Genomic DNA, 18,647 nt, shown 5'->3' on the forward strand with positions numbered 1-18,647 from the left:
TGGTTCTGGACGACAACGTTGGGGGATGGGGTTTTCTCACAAAGTCCATGCTAGGTATGACTGGTGATATCCTCCAAGCATTGGATCTCCTTCTCAACTATTTTTCTTTTCTCTTACCCTCTCTCTTCTGCAAGCGAGTCGGTGGGACGGGGGTGCGTAAGAGCAAGAGCAGATTTCTCTCCCACTGCCGGTCGACGTCGTGATGTTTGTTGCCCGTAATGGCGTGACTTTTGCCTCGAAAAGGTCCAACTTGTGCGGTTCCAACTCCAGGGGCCCTTGAAGACCCCCGGGAGTCCTGGACCGCTGGCGTAGCAAAAATTGGACGACATCGTATGATGAGCAAGGCTGAGGAGGGGAATTGTACGATGGCCAAGCCTCTCATCCATTGGCTGACTCGTGCTGAGCCGATGTCACTGCTGCCATTGGCTGCCGGGTATTATTGCCGGCTGTCATTCGCTCTTGTTTGAGACTCGGAGAATGTAAAAAGCTTCAAGGTTTGTTTCTATTCGTTAGCAGTTTGTTTTAGGTCCAAAACAGGCCTATACTTGTCTGCTTCAACTTCCAATCTGATTCATGAATCACGTGGCATACAATACTGTCTCTATTAGAAACCCATGATTCCCGCTTCTCAGCTGTCACTCTCGTTCACTAACAGTCAATAACCCACTAAAAAGCGGCTTACGGAGAGCTGGGGGTCTTGGCAACGGTTTCTCCCTCGACTCGTTCAGCCTCGTGCTAGTGACAAGCGATTGCTTCTTGGCTCAGCTGGCAAGCTCTAGCTCCCCATCCAGACCACTCAAGAAGCTCAGGAGGCTCACTGGTGGTAGGGGCGCCTATGATCCTTGTCTGTCTCATTCATGGGAAAGCTCTTTGCTTTCCTCACAAGTTTCCTTTTCTAGGATATCCATGAAAATGATGAACATCACGATGGACAAGCCTACATGAGCTTGTACGCACGATCGAAACTAAGAGATACCCATTCGATGAACTGTATCTGTGCTGCTGTCAATGCCGTCATTCCAACCCTAATGACCTGAAGGCTGGCCGCTTTCAAACTGGCGGCTTTTAACATCCGTACCTGGCCGGATTTTAGGTTTAGGGTATCCAATTAGTGGCCAATGCTCCTTGCTACGACCCTGGAGATGGGGTTTTCCTTTTGGAAGTCTTTAATAGATGTCTATTTTCGTCAAAACACTGAGCCCACCATGGCCTTACCTCAAATTCATAAAGTCGGCCTGTACGTAGTAGATGTTTGGAGCCCCCGTGATCAATATGGCACTGCACTTCACAGGAGATATGGTACGCTGTCTTATCCACAAAATGTGTAGCTCGACTGAAAAATGAATTACAATGTTTTTACCAAAGGTCTGTTTTAGGAATGGACAGAGGATTTGTTCAACAAATCAGACTATGGTGGAAGTATCATAATTCTGTAAGGCCGAGCATGGCAATTACATATTTGCAGGTCTTGAGGATTAAAATACTACCACCTCATGATAGTAGGATAAGAAATACCACAAATCAAATTGTTGACTGGCTGCTGTTGTGCTGGCTCACTCAAGACTGTAGATTACGTTCTGGTACCTTTGGAAGCATTTCGAACAAACATAAAGGCTTATCTACCCTCGTCCTCTATGCTTTCCATAGTCATGCCGCAATTTAAGTGTCTCCTCTGTCAATGTACCACTCCCCATCAAGTCATATATCATTATTTTGGTTCCCACGGTTTTGGGAGAGTTTCCTTTCGTAAACAATCTGGACATATTTCTGGGTTGTAAACGATGTCGTGAATATGCGAAGGTCCTTTGCATCCATTAAACACTCTCTGACACCAGCGAATATTCAGAAACCCGATATGGCCACAAGCAAACTGTCGATCCACCTGCATACACATGTTGTCTGGTCTAGTCCCACTGCGTGCGTCTGTAATATAACGCTGACTAGGGTCTAGATCCATTCAAGTGTTTTGCACAATATCCTGCGACTTGGTGAGTGCTATTGTTCTATATCAGAAACGCGCCCGAGGCTCTTCAATGCGCAAATGGCTGATACCTTGCTTCTGTATTCAACGTATTCGTATAATCTTCCTGATCCAAATCCATGCGTCCGATATTTCTAAACTGCTTGATCGCAGGAGTCTTCGCACGGCACTCGGGGGCTGTCTAATAACAGCACACACACGGCCGGCTGGGTGAAAACGAGAGGGCGATATCGAGTCGACGTGAAGTTGAAGCCTTCTCGTTCTGGAGTTCCCTCGAGAGCGGGACGTTAAAAGCGGCCAACGGTCGCCGGGAGGAAAGAAAGTGCGAACAAATCAGCGATCGTCAAACAGGAGAACCAATAACAAAGAAGACAAGTAACTACAGCACCCTGCCCGTAGGCGCATGCAGTCTGTGTATCCAGATCTGATGCAGCTTTCAGGGATACGCGCAAGGGTTTTCTGGTGGGTTTGCCGTTCGGATTGGCCTTTGTGGGAAGGGCCTGGAAACGAATTGAAGCATTTCACAGAACTGATCGCGATCGCGATGTGCCTTGGCTGGCACGCAGAATGACGTTAATTCCAACTTCCAGGCGCACGGGTTTGAGTTAATTTAGGCCCCTTTCCTCACTGATTGGGCTAAATAGTAGGTGGCCTGCCCACCTAGTGTACAGAAATTTATTGTGATTCGATTAGTGCTCCATTGTGTGTTTTTTACCCTCTAGAAGGACGCCGAAGAAGTGCCCTCCAAAGCGCGGCTCTGTGAATGTCGTCACTTCAAGGCCTGGACTCACTTGCTCGGTGGGGGCCGCCGCGAAAAACCATACGATCGACCTTGGCCTTACCGTAGGAGTTATTGATTCAACGGAATTAACTCTCTGATCTTTTGTGGGAATCTTCGACCAATCGGCCAAAGGCTCGAGGTTATTTACCCCTTCTGGGTTGACTCAATCATCATGGGATCAATATAGTGTATTGAACTCGAATGCTTCTCCGAGGACAAAATATGGTGATTCTCCTGGTGGATCGCCTGCGCGCTGGCACAGTACTACTGCGATCAAGGCAACCGTCTTCTTCTCATGTATGAATGCGTAGGGCCTTTTTGCTTGGATCTTTCTCTTGATTCAGTTTCAACAAATATATGGCTCTTGATTGGTGAACACAATAAGGTCTGCGGCCTAGGCATGATGAGAAGCCTCGGAAGTTAAATCTCCCTGCTACAGTAAATATCATGTTTCTGTTTCAATGCTTAGCTTGGAGATAAACATATAGCTAATAAAGCTGAACACAACGAGGGACAAAGTGTGGTGCATAGACCCCTTGGACCTAGAATTGATACAGAATCCGGCGTCAACGGTCGGAATGCACTCAATATCAAGTTGTGATGTGTTCAGGTTTTACGTTGTACGTGTATGCGACGAACGCGCAATCGCCACATCGTATTCAGCGATCAACTGATATATCCAGTATGTGTAGAGGACCTGGGACAGTATCTCTAACAACCATCGAACAAATCGAATCTCACTGAGTAAAATACGGCATAACAGAGATACCAATTTGCATAAGGTAACTTATTGTTCTATGTCTCGATCAGCTTGTGTTCACGATGAAGAAAAAGCGTTCAAGGTACCTTCCTACCTTATGGTTGCATGGTTCAACACCTTTATTCAGATCTCGAAATCAAGCAGCATGTGGAGTCAACGATTCCGACTTGACTTGCCTATTGTTGGCTCTTAACGGAAGGCGTAGACTCAGGTAATGTGTTTACTTAAGGTACCTGCCATTTTGGCCTTGCGAAAAAGTACGCTGCGGTGGGAAAGTGAGGTGCAGGTGCAGGTGCTCTTTTCGAGGCAACGGTACGTTTGAAGCAGCAGCACACCCGAACCAGTTTCCAACCTCACTTCAAAATTCGGACCACTCTCCACGACTAGCTCCTAATTTTCATCTCTGCACTTACTCTCTTGAATTCGTCTTTCCTTTCCTTTCCACTCCACAACACCTTGAGCCTATCGCCGACCAGCCCACTTCCTTCTACCACTCCTATCCATGTCTCTTATGCTTCTGGCTGGCTACGAACATGTCGTCTAAGGCTGTGTTCTTTTTCCTTTTGGGAGTGACCTTTCTTACGGTCTTCGTGACTGAGGCGCACTGCTTCTCATGGAGGTCGCGACCTGCGGATGGTATGTTTGAGTGATCGCCAGGCGCTTTGATGTTAACATCACCATAGTAGGTCATCAGGTTACACTCCAGCACCCACAACGCAATAGCGACAACACCGCCCTGCTCAACAGGCAATCAGAGAAGAGGTTATCCAACGTTTACAGTACCGCACTTCAGGAGCTTCAAGATCTGGAGTCTGAGCCACTCTGTCATCGTATCGCTGCACGTCTGCTAGTCAACAACTGTCACCTTCTGGATGGCCAAGACGACGCCAAGGTCCATATTGACAGCGGGAGAGCAGCTCGCGACTTTGTGGATTCTTATGCAGCAAGCCTTGCTATTTGCGACTTGGAGCGCGGCAGTTTCAGAATTCCTGTGTCTTGCTCCAAGTTTCGAGAGGCAACACTGGCTACCCTTTCTGCTTCACCTGTCCCACAACTCCACGTTTCGACCGTTGAAATTGATGAGTGTCTCGAGGGCCTCGCTCAGTCAGATTCAGCTTGGAATACATGGGTGAGCTATCGGCACAAAGCGTTGAGGTTCTGCGATGCCGCGAGGGCAGATCACCAGAAAGGTTAGTGAGAACTCAAGCAAAGATATGCCATACTGATCGGTCATAAAAGATGAAAACATCCTCCTTTATCAGAGAATCACTAAAATTCTCGAGAAACTTACTCGTGATATTGAGGCGGACATGGAGGAACGGTTCCATTCGCTCAATCGAGCCTATACTACCGCAAGCCAGTCTGTTGAAGACATGGGGCCTCATGTTCGACATCTCCGTACAGAGATGGAAAGAGCTAGCGAAATTCTGCGAGATGATTTGGGCCGCGCTGCTCAGGTACATAGCCACTATTTCTGTATAGGACATACTGCTGACATGGACAGGACTCGCGCGATGTCGTGGAAAGTGGTCTCAGGGAAACGAAAGTGCTCCACGATCTTTTAGAACTTCTTACTCGCTCAGTTCAAGAGAAGACTGCAGACATCGTTTCATTACAAGAGGTTGCTTTACAAACAAGCACAAAGAAGTTAAATAACGAGGTCGATATACTCATGGCAGTGCTGGGTGCGGCAGTTTCGTCGTCTGTTTCCCTTCAAAATCAAGTGGTGAGTCTGCTGATGAATAAACTCGGAAATCAAGGTTGACCATTTAAGGAAATGACGGAATCTCGAAGCGCAGATATCCTTGAGAAGCAGGTCAAAATCGAAAAAGTAAGTACCGGCTCCCATCCTTGAGTATTCTGTTGACCAGCTGAAGGGTATGGGGAAACTCGAAGAACTTGCCGAAGACTTGCTGGTCAAGTACGATGACCATGAATCGCGCCTCGACAAGGCCTTTCAAAAGACTGGCCAGGTCCTAGATATACTTGACGCAACTGCTGCATCTGCCAGTGGATTAAAAAGCTCCGTATTAAGCAGTTTCGGGTTTTCAGGAGTTTGGCCATACATAATCTGCCCATTTTTGTCACTTGCAATGGGGTCTTATGGTCTTCAACCTTCCCTTGTGAGAAACATATGGCTGGTCGGGTTTGGTAAGTTTCTGAACTTGTTAAAAGACTTTCACTAATCGTATAAGGCGAGTTGATGGGCATGGTTGTGTCAAAAGCAGATTCTTACAAAGATGCTTTCGGCCTTCCATCGATAGTCGAAACCCCTGCTCCGACCTTCAACGACACGTTCAATGCCTCCCTCGTAGGGGAGAACATCCTCGAAAGCGTTTGATACTTCACTTTCGACAGCATCCAAGTGAAGGCGAAAAAAAAAATCGAGCTACGTGTGCTGGTTGTTTTGGGATTTATTTGATAGCAGGGCAGACATGGGATTATGGATGGGATGGGTGCTTTCAGACTTGGCTCGCATTTATCATGTCTTTTTTTTAACTCTCGGGATTCGGGATTTGGGATACGAGCTAGATCACGCATGGGAACATACAGAGGCGTACCAAACGGATCCTGTGGAATTTCGTGGCGCCAGGAGCATATCAGTTTGCTACGAGCATAGGAGTCTTGCCAATCAATTTCATGAACCACTGCGTGTTTGCCTTTCCATATCCGGCATCGGAGAATTGATTGCCCTATGAACCAACCTGTATTTACAACAGTTGCTCGTGTCTCCACATAGGAGTTTCAGCCTCGTCGCCATAAGAAAAGAAAGTAAACCAGTTGCACAATAGGAGCATTGGGTTCCTAAATGGCATCTATTACAACCACTTAGAATTGAAGCCAGAAGTGGAAAGACAAGAACAATAAGAAATAATGATTGGTGGGGCTCCTGGTCATGCTACACAAAAGTTTCATCATCAGACAACAAGGCTGAGCCGTCGCTCATTTAAAAGAGATAAGATATGGCCGGGCGCACGAATTAAAGCTCGCCAACAACCCCACAATGCCTATCACCACGTGATTCTTCCAGTAGAGAATCGGCGTCACCCTAGCCGCGAGCTCGCAACTTTGTATGCAGCTGGGTTTTACATCCACGACGAATCACCCCTCGCCAACACACATTTAAGCCTTTGGGTTCTCATCGTTTTCACTATACGTTTTGCGCGAACTCGTCTCCATGTAGAGTTCTACTGGCGACGGCATTTATTCACCTGGTGTAAGTCTTTTTCTTGTCGATGATGTCGCGAATTGCTTCTGCCATTCACCCGTTCTCCTGATCTCTTGGAGGCGCAGTCCACCAACGCGCATGGCAACCATTAGGTTTCCAGCCTACGAGCATGCTTGATCCTTACGTGTTCAGGATTATGGTTCTGACATGTTGGCACAATACCGTCCGGAATGAAACAACTTACTAACGAGGACTTGTTAGAACAGAATGAACAGCCAGAACCTTGGCCCTGTAGTATACGATCGAGACCGCGAGATGGAAGAACGACACCGAGCCTTACAGCAACGTGAGGAGATGGCCCGTAGGGACCAAGAGAGAGAACGTGAACAGCGTGATAGAGAGCGCGATCGAGATCGAGAGTCCAACGAGCGGTACCAATCTACACCTCACCATAGCAGCGCCGGCTCCATTCCCATTCACCAGCCGGTCGCGTCGCGGATCTCTGGCGCAATTCATAGTCCCGGCGGACTTCTTGCGAATCATAACGGAAATCCTCAAATTCCCCTTGGTAACCCACCAGGTCCTCCCCTGGCCGCCTTCGGAGGGCCACTTCAGAGCGAGCACAACCGACCGGTCCAACACGGTGGACCAAATAATAGCAATACACAACCACAAATGTTCGCGCCAATGCCGCACGGTGGACCGCCGACATCGACACAAGCTGCTGCCAACAGTGTCGCGGCTGTGTTTGGCGGTCCTTTGCAGCAACAGCCTCCGGAAGGCCAGCGTGGGGGCCAGCAGGGCGCGCCGTTCAACCCAGCTGTTGCATCGGCAGCTCATCAGCTTCCTGGGGGGATTACTCAAGGGCAGCAGCCCATTCTGAATGTAAGTTCCACTGCAATACAGTTTCTTTTGCGACGGGATGTTGTCATTGAACGGTTACCACCAACCTTCATGCGCACGTCGCAGCCACCCGCTAAGTTTGCGTTTGCATTTGCAAGCTGGAGATGCGACAGCGCGGGCCGCTGTTAAACCACCCACAAACCTTTGCCTTACCTTTCTATCCAACCCAACTTCATCTACCCCTCTTCTTCTTTCTCCAAATTCCCTGACGGCTCTCGTGTGAAATATTCATAACTCGTCACATTTTGTTTGCCTAGTGCCTGTTTTCTTGTTCTCGCAGATATTCTCCGACATGGAGCCTCATGCTCTCCTGGCAAGTCTTCCGGCGAACCCAGGCGATCTTGTCGGCATCTTCAACCATGAAGGAGAAGGCATGGCGCTTCTCCATGGACAAGAATCCGGCGTACCTTTGTTCTATTTTACTCTTATTGTATAGCATATGTTCTACTGGTATCGCTGCGTACATGATTGCTGACTGCTTTTCTTTCTAGGATGCCCTCACCTACCTTGACCAGGTCAAAGTCCAGTTCCATGATCAGCCAGACGTCTATAACCGATTCTTGGATATCATGAAAGACTTCAAAAGCCAGGCGTATGTTACTGATCGAGCCGCCACTTTTGTCGTGACCACAGCTAACGCCAGGACAGTATTGACACGCCAGGAGTTATCAACCGAGTATCTGAGCTCTTCGCCGGGCATCCAAACCTGATACAAGGATTCAACACTTTCTTACCTCCCGGTTACCGTATCGAGTGCGGCGCCGGTAACGATCCGAATACAATACGAGTCACCACGCCTATGGGTACCACGGTTCAATCTATCACCGGACGTGGAAACCAGGGGGACGGTCACGGTCCTGCCACAGCTAATCAGCCCTTGTTCCCCGAACGAGGTAGCCAGTGGCAGCAACAGAGACCACAGCATAGCATCGAGAGCCCGGAAGCACAGTTCAGTACGCCTGTTCAGAATGGTGCAAGCCTATTTGTTCAAGCTGCAGCCCACAATGCTGCTTTCAACGAGAGCAACAACTCGGGTCAGCGACGTGCTCTGCCCCAGGGCAGCACAGGTCCTGGGGATGGGCCAAATGCGCGCCAGGCCTTGACACCCACTCCTTCTGGACAAGCTGGAGTAAACGGCAATGCAGCGAATCAGGCAAACATGGAACGACGGGGGCCAGTTGAATTCAACCATGCTATCAGCTATGTGAATAAGATCAAGGTAAAAACCATTCCTCATGTCACAACTTCTCAAAGTGTCAGATGTACTAATCATGGCAAAGAACCGGTTCCAGGACAAGCCTGAGATCTACAAACAATTCCTTGAAATTCTTCAAACCTACCAGCGCGAACAAAAGCCTATCCAGGACGTATATGCGCAGGTTACCACCCTGTTCAACTCGGCTCCTGACCTACTCGAAGATTTCAAACAATTTCTGCCAGAATCAGCTGGACAGGCAAAGCAGACTCCCAACCGTATGGACGATGGACCCCCATCTGGACCCAATCAGACACCGCAACCTGCTATGAGAGATGGACAAAAGATGCCTCCTCTTGGTAGCTTTGCGCCGCCTGCTAGCGCCACTAAAGACAACAAGAAGCGACCCCGAGCCGACAAGCAAGCTGCTCAGCCTGCAACCGTTCTTGCAGATGCGACCTTAATCGCACGGAATCTTCCTCCTATTGCGAATGGTCACAAGAGGCCTAAACTCAACCATGCCAGACCAGGAGGTGACAACTCAGCAGTCGAGCCAACTCTCACGCCGGTTATGCCAGAGCCATACCCTGCTAAACCCTCTTCGACATCTAGTCAGGAGGAGATTGCCTTCTTCGATCGCGTTAAGAAGTTCCTTAGTAACCGATCTACTATGAACGAGTTCTTGAAACTTTGCAATCTCTTCAGTCAGAACATCATCGACCGAAACACATTATTTCACAAGGGTGTGTTGTTCATCGGCGCAAACCCTGACTTATTGAACTTCTGGAAGACCTTTGTTGGCGTCGACACTCAAGACGTCGTCATCGACAATCGTCCTGCCCCCCCGACAGAGAAGGTGTCTCTCAGCAACTGTCGTGGGTATGGACCTAGTTATCGATTACTTCCCAAGCGAGAACGCCTCAAACCCTGCAGCGGCCGAGACGAGCTCTGCAACTCTGTTCTCAATGATGAGTGGGCTTCACACCCTACGTGGGCGTCGGAGGATAGCGGATTCGTTGCTCATAGAAAGAACCAGTTTGAGGAAGGACTGCACCGTATCGAGGAAGAGCGCCATGATTATGACTTTAACATTGAAGCTAACATCAAGTGCATCCAGCTTCTGGAGCCTATTGCACAAAATATGCTCGCCATGTCTGCTGCTGAGAGGGAAACATTCCAGATGCCTGTTGCACTCGCTGGACAAAGCACGTCTATCTTCAAGCGAATCTGCAAGAAGATTTATGGTGATCGCGGTATCGATGTTGTTAATGACATGTTCACCCATCCCTTCGACGTTGTGCCTGTCCTATTGGCTCGCATGAAGCAGAAGGATGAGGAGTGGCGGTTCTCCCAGCGAGAATGGGAAAAGGTGTGGCATGCCCAGACCGAGAACATGCATCTCAAGAGTCTGGACCACATGGGCATTCTTGTCAAGCAAAACGACAAGAGGCACTTGACTGCAAAGCACTTGGTCGACGTCATCAAGACAAAGCATGAGGAGCAGCGTCGCGAGCGATCGTTGAAGGGTGATGTCCCTCGACATCAGTTCAGCTGGGACTTTAGCGACAAGGATACAATCATTGATCTTCTGCGCCTCATGATGCTGTACAGTTTACACAATGGCCAGCACAGCAGCCAGGAAAAGGAACGCATTCTGGAATTCTTTGAGTCTTTCATCCCTGCCTTCTTCGATATTCCCGAGGAGAATATCCAGGATAAGCTTCCCAAAATGCAGCCCGATTCTGGCGAGGACGAAGTGGAGGATCACACGCCTGCGGAGCTGACCAATGGTCGCAGCCGACGTAACGGTCGAAAAGGAGATCTACTTAGAGGCGTTCTTGATCCTGGCCGTAACGGTAGCAAACCCCGCGGACATAAGGAAGACAGCACCTCTGGAAGCAAAGAGACAACGCCTGATGTTACTTCGGCGAACGAAGAGGAGATGCCCGATGCTTCCGATGACGTTGCCAACACTGACGTTTCCAACGAACGCTGGATACCCAATATCCCCAAACCCGTTGTTGTTGGTCAGAGCGAAGAAATCCTGAACACCGAAGGCGAGTTGAAGGCCGATGGATTCTTCACTAGACCATGGTACAACTTCTTCTGCAACCAGACTCTGTTCGTCTTCTTCAGCATCCTCCAAACTCTATATCGACGTCTTCAAGATCTCAAAGAGGCAAAAGAGGTTGTGGCTAAGGAAGTCGAGCGCCTCAACAAACAGAAGCCTGCTCGGGATATCGGGTTTACTGAGAACCACATGAAGTTCTTCGATACCAACGATGACCCAGATAGTTACTGGCCGAAGACCCTTGAGCTCATTGAGGAGTATATTTCTGGTGACGTTGACGAGAGTCGATACCAGGATGTGATGCGACACTATTACCTCAAGACTGGATGGAAGGTGTACACAATCCAGGACCTGCTCAAGACTCTCTGCCGTCTGGCCCTTACCTGCAGTAGCACAGACGTAAAGGAGAAGACTCCTGACCTCATTGCCCAGTACCAGGCCAACCGTGAGCGAGAGGAAACAAGTTACCAGACAGAGATTAGCGCCCGAAAGTTCGCTGAAAAATGTGTTAAGGATGGTGATATTTTCGTGATATGCTGGGTAAGTTGAAGCCACCATGACATTTTCTATTTGTCAGACCTCTAACAACATCACAGTTCCCCTCCAAGTCTGAGGCGACCGTGCGATGGCTTCAACGCGAAGAAACAACCTTCTACATGGACGAGATGCAACTCCGTGAGCGCTGGCAGTATTATATCTCATCCTTTATTCGCGTTGAGCCCACCGAGGGAGTACCTAGATCGAAGCTCCAGAAGGTCGTGCTCTCTCGTAACCTTCCCTCACCCGACGCCGATGCAGACGAGGATTCCATTCCTAAGGCCGTCTCGTATAAGGAGAACCTGACCATTAGTATTTGTCTTAAGAGTTCAAAGATGATATGGGCTCCTGGAACTTCTGAATACGTCGTATATGACCAAGGTCCCAAGTCGGCAGAACAGCGTGAGCGTCGCGATAAGTTCATCCGTGCCCTCAGCGCCCACCGAGAGAACAAGCTTCTTGAGAAGTGGGTGCATAATCCTGCATGGACCAAGGACCTGAGTCCAGAGGAGGTCCAGGAGCAAAATAAGAACTTCCGCAAGTGGATGGACGACGGTGTCGTTCCGCCCAGCGCTGCTGAAGACGTGGAGATGGATTAGCCCTCTAACTCTCGCCAGCAGCAGGAGCAGGGACGAAAGCGTAGCAGAGAAGCTGCGCCAATAAAGCCTGCAGCGACCGTCTCAAAACTAAACGGTAAGGGGTCACGAAAGAGGCCTGCGGAATTGCTCGTTTCTGCTCCGCCAAACAAGAAGACAAGATATAGTCCTCGCATTACCAGGGCACGATCTGGGAGCGACGAGTCGCGCAAGGAAGGGGGCGGATAACTTTTAAAGGAAATAAATGGGGATGGTGTGCTTGTATGGAACTCATCAGCGGTTTGGTTTTTTTTTATTTTTTTTATTTATTTATCCTTTCCTCTATCATTTTTGTTTTTAGTCTTTGAGGTTCAAAAGACGACAGGAAATTCGCAACCAGAAGGCTTGCGCGCACGTCAGTTTTCCTATCATAGCGAAGGTTGATATGATGTTTGAGGAGTTTAGAGCTCCTTTGGCCTGTACTCTAGAAACTATGTAACCAAGCACGTCATGATTGATATCAGTATCGAAGTTGTGCAGTTAATGTCATCATATCGAAAGTCAGGCCTTGAGTTGGTTTCTTGTGAATTACAAATGGTATTTATTATATCTCTTCCTAAATGGCTATTCAAGGGTATACCGTGGAGCAGTCAGATATCGTAGGCCATATCAAGATGCGTCAGATACAGCAAGACAAAACTTTTCGTTCCATGGCACCACATGCCTGTTTAATGTGTCATCTAAATCGTCAATTATCCCAGTCGCCCCTTTTATTGCAGGTTCTCGATGACCATAGCAGAAGCACCACCACCACCGTTGCAGATACCAACAGCACCGATCTTGGCCTTCTTCTCCTTGAGGACGGAGGTAAGGGTGGTAACAATACGGGCACCAGAGCATCCAAGAGGGTGGCCGATGGCAACGGAACCACCGTAGACGTTAACCTGGTCAGGGTTAAGACCAAGGAGCTTCATGTTAGCGAGGGCAACGGCGGAGAAGGCCTCGTTGATCTCGTAGTACTCAACCTGGTCGGCGGTCAAACCAGCGTGCTTGATGGCCTTGGGAATGGCCAGAGCGGGAGCAATGGTGAAACGCTCAGGCTCACGCTCAGCATCACCCCAACCAAGGATCTTGGCAACAGGCTTAAGGTTGAGCTCCTTGAGCTTAGCCTCCGAGACGAGGACAACGGCGGCGGCACCATCATTGATGGGAGCAGCGTTAGGGGCAGTGACAGTACCATCGGGCTTGAAAGCAGGGCGCATAGCCTTGAGCTTATCGACATTCAGGTTCTTGACCTCGTCGTCGCGCTCAACCTTGATAGCGGGCTTGCCACGGCCACCAGGGACCTCAACGGGGACGATCTCAGTGAAAAGGCCGGCCTCAGTGGCAGCCTGGGCCTTCTTGTATGAGTTGATGGCGTACTCGTCCTGAGCCTCGCGGGTGAGCTCATGGTCATCAACGCAAAGCTCAGCAGAGATGCCCATGTGGTCCTTCTTGAAAGAGTCGGTCAAACCATCCTTGAGAACACCATCGACGAGGGTCTGGTCGCCGTACTTGGCGCCGTTTCTGAGGTTGGGGAGGTAGTGAGGAGTGTTGGACATGGACTCGGTTCCACCAGCAACGACAATGTCGGAGGTGCCGAGCATAATGTTTTGAGCACCAAGAATGATGGCCTTAAGCGAAGAAGCGCAGACCTTGTTCACGGTTGTGGCGATGACGGTCTGGGGAAGGCCTGCACCGAGGGCACATTGGCGGGCAGGGCCCTGTCCAACGCTGGAGGCGAATCATGTCAGCAACGAGGCCACAGTTATCTCAATTTTCGAGATCATGATGGCGGGGTAGAGAAAACAAAAGACCTACCCAGCGGAGAGGACATTGCCAAAAAAGACCTCGTCGACATCCTCAGGCTTGATACCGGCACGCTCGACAGCTCCTGTGGATAGTCGTCAGTACCCGGAATGCTTATTTTGTTCGTGGTTGTGAGATTTAATCTTACCCTTGATGGCGACAGCTCCCAGTTGAACGGCGGTCTGGCTCGACAAAGAGCTATATTGATATTAGCCACTACACAACAATGATGTAGCAAAAGATCATACTAACCCGAGGAACGAGCCGATGGGCGTACGAGCCGTAGAGACAATGTAGACAGGAGGAAGGTTGGCCATTGTGGAAGAATTGATGTGTTATGATGGAAGATGACAAAAAATCAGGAGATCGTCAGCGGAGAGCTTAAGTTTATAGATCGATAAATCAGCAAGGGGACGAGATGGGCAGTGGAGCGGAAACCGGCGGCAATTTTGTTGAGGGAGTAGCGAACCTTACAGCTACCTACAAGCGAACAGCACTTTCCTTCCAATGATCTAGCTTGAGAGGCTAATATTGGGCAAGGCAGGAAGTGAGCAATAGAACTTATAGAAGGCCCCTCTTACCCGTGGTTGAGGTGCCATTGCCCTCGAATTCGGGATCTGTACAGCGGGAAATGGAGGCTTTGGAGGGGCACGGCTCTTGCGAATACGCCGTCGCGCGCCGCTGTCGGCAGGAGTACCCCTGTCAATTTCCGGCCCCACTTGTACCTCAGTCTTCCCGTTTTTGTTCTTCATGAATGATTGGGTCCACGTGACATCAAAAAAGTTGGCGACAGAATAGAGCTGCGCGCGCGAAGTCAGGTCCAGACAGGGAGCTTTAGTGACAAGATTGACGATCAGAGAAACCGAATTCTCACGTCGCCAATTGTTTGCGCATACAGAAACACGTATTTGCGCATCTATTCTATTCACAGCGACGATGGATGATCTTTACGACGAGTAAGTATCTTGTTCTTTTGTCGCGTTTCGAGCTTGACAATTTGACGGCGCGCTGACTTGAGGCGACAGGTTCGGTAACTTCATTGGCGAGGAGGCCGAGTCAGAGGAGGGCTCAGAGGTCGGCGTTGGTGCGGATGACTATACCTACGATGACGAGCCAGATGAGGCTCCTGGTGTGACAGGCCAGGAGCTCATGGAGATTGACGGTACGAGCCCGGGACCCAGGTTACGAACATATACTAATTCATGGGTTGGCAGATGGCCCATCAAATGCGATTATTCTCCACGAAGATAAACAGTACTACCCTACTGCCGAGCAGGTATACGGCGCCGATGTCGAGACCCGTGTCGAAGAAGAGGATGCCCAGCCTCTATCCCAGCCCATCATCGCCCCCATCGAGCAGAAGAAGTTCAATATTGAGGAAGCCGACCTTCCACCCGTGTTCTTCGATCGCGAATTCATGACAGACTTGATGAACTTCCCAGAACAAACGCGAAACGTAGCATTAGCCGGACATTTGCACCATGGAAAGACTGCGTTCATGGACATGTTGGTACTCGAGACGCACGACATCACAGATCGACTTGAACGAAGAGTGGGCAAGAACCGGGATGAGCAATTGAGATATACGGACGTACATATCTTGGAGAGGGAAAGGGGGTTATCTATCAAGGCTGCGCCAATGAGTTTGGTACTACCCAGTACCAAGGGCAAGTCGCACCTTGTCAACCTGATCGATACTCCTGGTCACGTTAACTTTGTCGATGAGGTGGCAGCCTCATTCCGTTTGATTGACGGTGTCTGCCTGGTGGTGGATGTGGTCGAGGGAGTTCAGATCAACACGGAGCAGATCATTAAGCACGCAGTTCTCGAAGACATCCCCCTGACGCTCATCATCAACAAAATGGACCGCCTCATCCTCGAGCTGAAGCTGCCACCCAAGGACGCATACTTCAAGCTCAAGCACGTTGTCGAGGAGGTCAACACTATTATCACAAACACAGCTCCTACCAAGGCCGCTTCCAAGAGGATAAGTCCTGAGAAGGGCAATGTCCTATTTGCCTGCACAGAGATGGGTTGGTGTTTCACGTTACCGAGCTTCGCCAAGATGTACACAGAGACCTTTGGCGATATCAACGTGGACGAGTTTGCGAAGCGGTTATGGGGCGACATCTACTATAACCCCAAGAAGCGAAACTTCTCACGGAAACCCCTGGATGAACGCTCAGCACGATCGTTCGTTCACTTCATCCTCGAGCCTATCTACAAGCTCTTCACACACTCGATCAGCGACAGTCCAGAAGAACTGCGGCCAGTGTTAGCCTCGTTGGGCATTGAGCTCAAGCCCTCACAATATAAGGCTGACGCGAAGGTGCTTCTGAAGCTAGTATGTGAGCAGTTCTTCGGTCCATCAACAGGCTTTGTGGATATGATCGTTAAGCACATACCAACTCCCATCGAAACAGCTGAACGATTGCTTGAGCGGTATTATACCGGCCCATTAGACTCGAAGGTCGCTGCCTCCATGAAGGCCTGCAACCAGGACGGCCCATTAGTTGTTCATATCACTAAGCTCTTCAACACAGCGGACGCAAAGAGCTTTCACTCATTCGGTCGTGTACTGAGTGGCACCGTTCGACCAGGTATGCAGGTTCGCGTACTTGGTGAAGGTTACTCCCTGGACGACGAGGAAGATATGGCTATGGCAAATATCTCGGAAGTGTTCATCGGCGAGACAAGATACAACATCCCTACCGACGGCGTGCCAGCCGGTAACCTTGTGTTACTTAGCGGCGTCGACAACTCCATTGTCAAGTCCGCTACCATCATCCCTCCCAAATTAGAAGATGACGAAGACGCCTATATCTTCCGGCCTATCACACATTTCACTGAGTCTGTCCTCAAGGTTGCCGCCGAGCCTATCAACCCCTCCGAACTCCCCAAGATGCTTGACGGACTAAGGAGGATTCAAAAATCGTACCCCCTCATCAAGACTAAGGTCGAAGAATCAGGAGAGCATGTTGTCCTCGGAACTGGAGAGCTGTACATGGATTGTGTGCTGCACGACCTTCGTCGTCTGTATGCTGACATGGACATCAAGGTTTCTGACCCGGTTACGCGGTTTTGTGAGACTGTTGTCGAGACATCGGCGACAAAATGCTATGCTATCACCCCAAACAAAAAGAACAAGATCACTATGGTTGCCGAGCAGTTGGAGAAGGGGATCTCGAGCGATATTGAGAGTGGCGCTGTACGCATCCGCGATCCCATTCGCAAAACTGCCAAGTTCTTCGAAGAGAAGCATGGATGGGATAAGCTGGCTGCTCGCAGTATTTGGGCCTTCGGCCCTGAGGAGACAGGACCCAATATCCTTCAAGACGATACTCTTCCCACGGAAGTAAGTTTGAGCCGTGTTATGTCGCTTACGTTGATCGCAGCGGTGCCCTATTACATGAGCAAGGCTAATATAGAGTTCAGGTGGACAAGAAAACACTCAATGCTGTCAAAGAGTCTATTCGACAAGGATTCAGCTGGGCGACCCGCGAGGGACCCCTGTGCGAAGAACGTAAGCATTCTCTTTTGTTTTCTACCTTGGGCCACAATCTATTGCCCAGTGGCTCCTTTCGAGGAAACGTTGTATCATCAGTATGGGGCACATCCTTCAAGTGAAGAGTGGGCTTTGTATATGTTTCATTATCAGCAGTTACCATTGGCAGTGGACCTCGACAGCAACAGAGGCAAGGTAGTTCCTTGTGGAGTTCCCACGAACTCTCCACCTCTATCTTCCAGCGCCTTTCGCTGGCTAATATGCGGCTGGCAAAGACTTGGCAGTCTCCAAACGTGGATTCTTGCAGAATGTCAATGGGACCACCTGTTTCCACTGTGTAAGGGATTTTGTTCTGGATGACATTGCGGATAGAGCCGCTTGACCGCTCCCGTTCTGCCAGGAACAAATGGAAAAGGATATCCGACGATCCCTTGCCCCCTGGCAACGGATAGCTTATCCTCTGGGCCGATCAGGAGCAACAGTGAACGATTCAAAACAAATACTGACATGAGGCAACAGCGATACGAAACACAAAGTTCAAGGTTACAGATGTGCTACTAGCCAACGAGGCCATCTTCCGTGGAGGTGGCCAAATCATCCCCACCTCTCGACGAGCGTGTTATTCCTCCTTCCTCATGGCATCGCCCCGCCTCATGGAGCCTGTCTACTCAGTCTCTGTAACGGGCCCTGAGGACTCCTACATGGAGGTCTACAATGTGCTCTCGCGGCGTCGCGGACATGTTTTGTCAGATGGTCCCGTTGCTGGTACGCCGCTGTATCGCGTCAACGGTCTACTGCCTGTCATTGACAGTTTCGGCTTCGAAACCGACCTGCGGATCAAGACGCAGGGCAGTTCGATGGTCAGTCTTGTGTTTAATAGCTGGAGCATCGTGCCTGGTGATCCTCTCGATCGCGAGCAGATCATTCGTCCGCTCCAGCCTGCTTCTGCACAGGCAACTGCCCGCGACTTTGTTCTCAAGACACGAAGACGCAAGGGTCTAAGCGAGGACGTTAGTGTCAAGACGTTCCTTGAGCCTGAGTTCTACCAAAGTCTGATGGAGAGTGGGATGCTTGGAGAGATCTAAACATTTGCAATCTGTGGATGAGCGACGGGCGGGATATTCCGGGAGGGTCTTTGAGGGTCCAACATGAGGAGCAGGGGCTGCACGAACGACTCCATGAAGGATCTTGGAGTAGTTGAACCCCGTTGGCTGAACCTTTGTTTGATGGAGATACGGATAGCCACCTTCATTTCGATAAAACGAATTTGGTAGCAAGGATAAGATGGAAGATCAGTGGCGCACTTGCGGAACCGTAGAGGA

At 49.8% G+C, this 18,647-nt stretch overlaps 4 protein-coding genes across 4 annotated transcripts; 3 read left to right on the plus strand and 1 right to left on the minus strand.

Annotated features, from left to right (window-relative positions):
- Positions 1-4,055: 4,055 nt before the first annotated feature.
- FSUBG_2631 (nuclear membrane fusion kar5) lies at positions 4,056-5,863 on the plus strand (the record flags this gene model as incomplete). Its single annotated transcript, XM_036680425.1, has 7 exons — positions 4,056-4,158; positions 4,209-4,712; positions 4,762-4,979; positions 5,027-5,248; positions 5,297-5,353; positions 5,400-5,673; positions 5,718-5,863. 7 exons carry the CDS (start codon positions 4,056-4,058, stop codon positions 5,861-5,863), a joined length of 1,524 nt encoding a protein of 507 aa, XP_036541900.1.
- A 1,095-nt stretch (positions 5,864-6,958) lies between these two features.
- FSUBG_2632 (transcription regulatory protein) lies at positions 6,959-11,996 on the plus strand (the record flags this gene model as incomplete). The annotated part of the gene is made up of 6 exons (XM_036680426.1): positions 6,959-7,576; positions 7,875-8,024; positions 8,086-8,186; positions 8,243-8,813; positions 8,875-11,400; positions 11,457-11,996. The coding sequence occupies 6 exons, from the start codon at positions 6,959-6,961 to the stop codon at positions 11,994-11,996; spliced, it is 4,506 nt and encodes a 1,501-aa protein (XP_036541901.1).
- A 746-nt stretch (positions 11,997-12,742) lies between these two features.
- FSUBG_2633 (acetyl C-acetyltransferase) lies at positions 12,743-14,137 on the minus strand (the record flags this gene model as incomplete). Its single annotated transcript, XM_036680427.1, has 4 exons — positions 12,743-13,745; positions 13,833-13,905; positions 13,969-14,018; positions 14,073-14,137. The coding sequence occupies 4 exons, from the start codon at positions 14,135-14,137 to the stop codon at positions 12,743-12,745; spliced, it is 1,191 nt and encodes a 396-aa protein (XP_036541902.1).
- Positions 14,138-14,756: 619 nt separating this feature from the next.
- On the plus strand, positions 14,757-18,410 carry FSUBG_2634 (elongation factor 2; the record flags this gene model as incomplete). The annotated part of the gene is made up of 5 exons (XM_036680428.1): positions 14,757-14,776; positions 14,846-14,982; positions 15,035-17,175; positions 17,256-17,343; positions 17,845-18,410. The coding sequence occupies 5 exons, from the start codon at positions 14,757-14,759 to the stop codon at positions 18,408-18,410; spliced, it is 2,952 nt and encodes a 983-aa protein (XP_036541903.1).
- Positions 18,411-18,647: the final 237 nt, after the last annotated feature.

This window comes from Fusarium subglutinans (assembly GCF_013396075.1).
Source record: "Fusarium subglutinans strain NRRL 66333 chromosome Unknown NRRL66333_c0000023, whole genome shotgun sequence".
In the NCBI taxonomy this organism is placed as follows: Eukaryota; Fungi; Ascomycota; class Sordariomycetes; order Hypocreales; family Nectriaceae; genus Fusarium; species Fusarium subglutinans.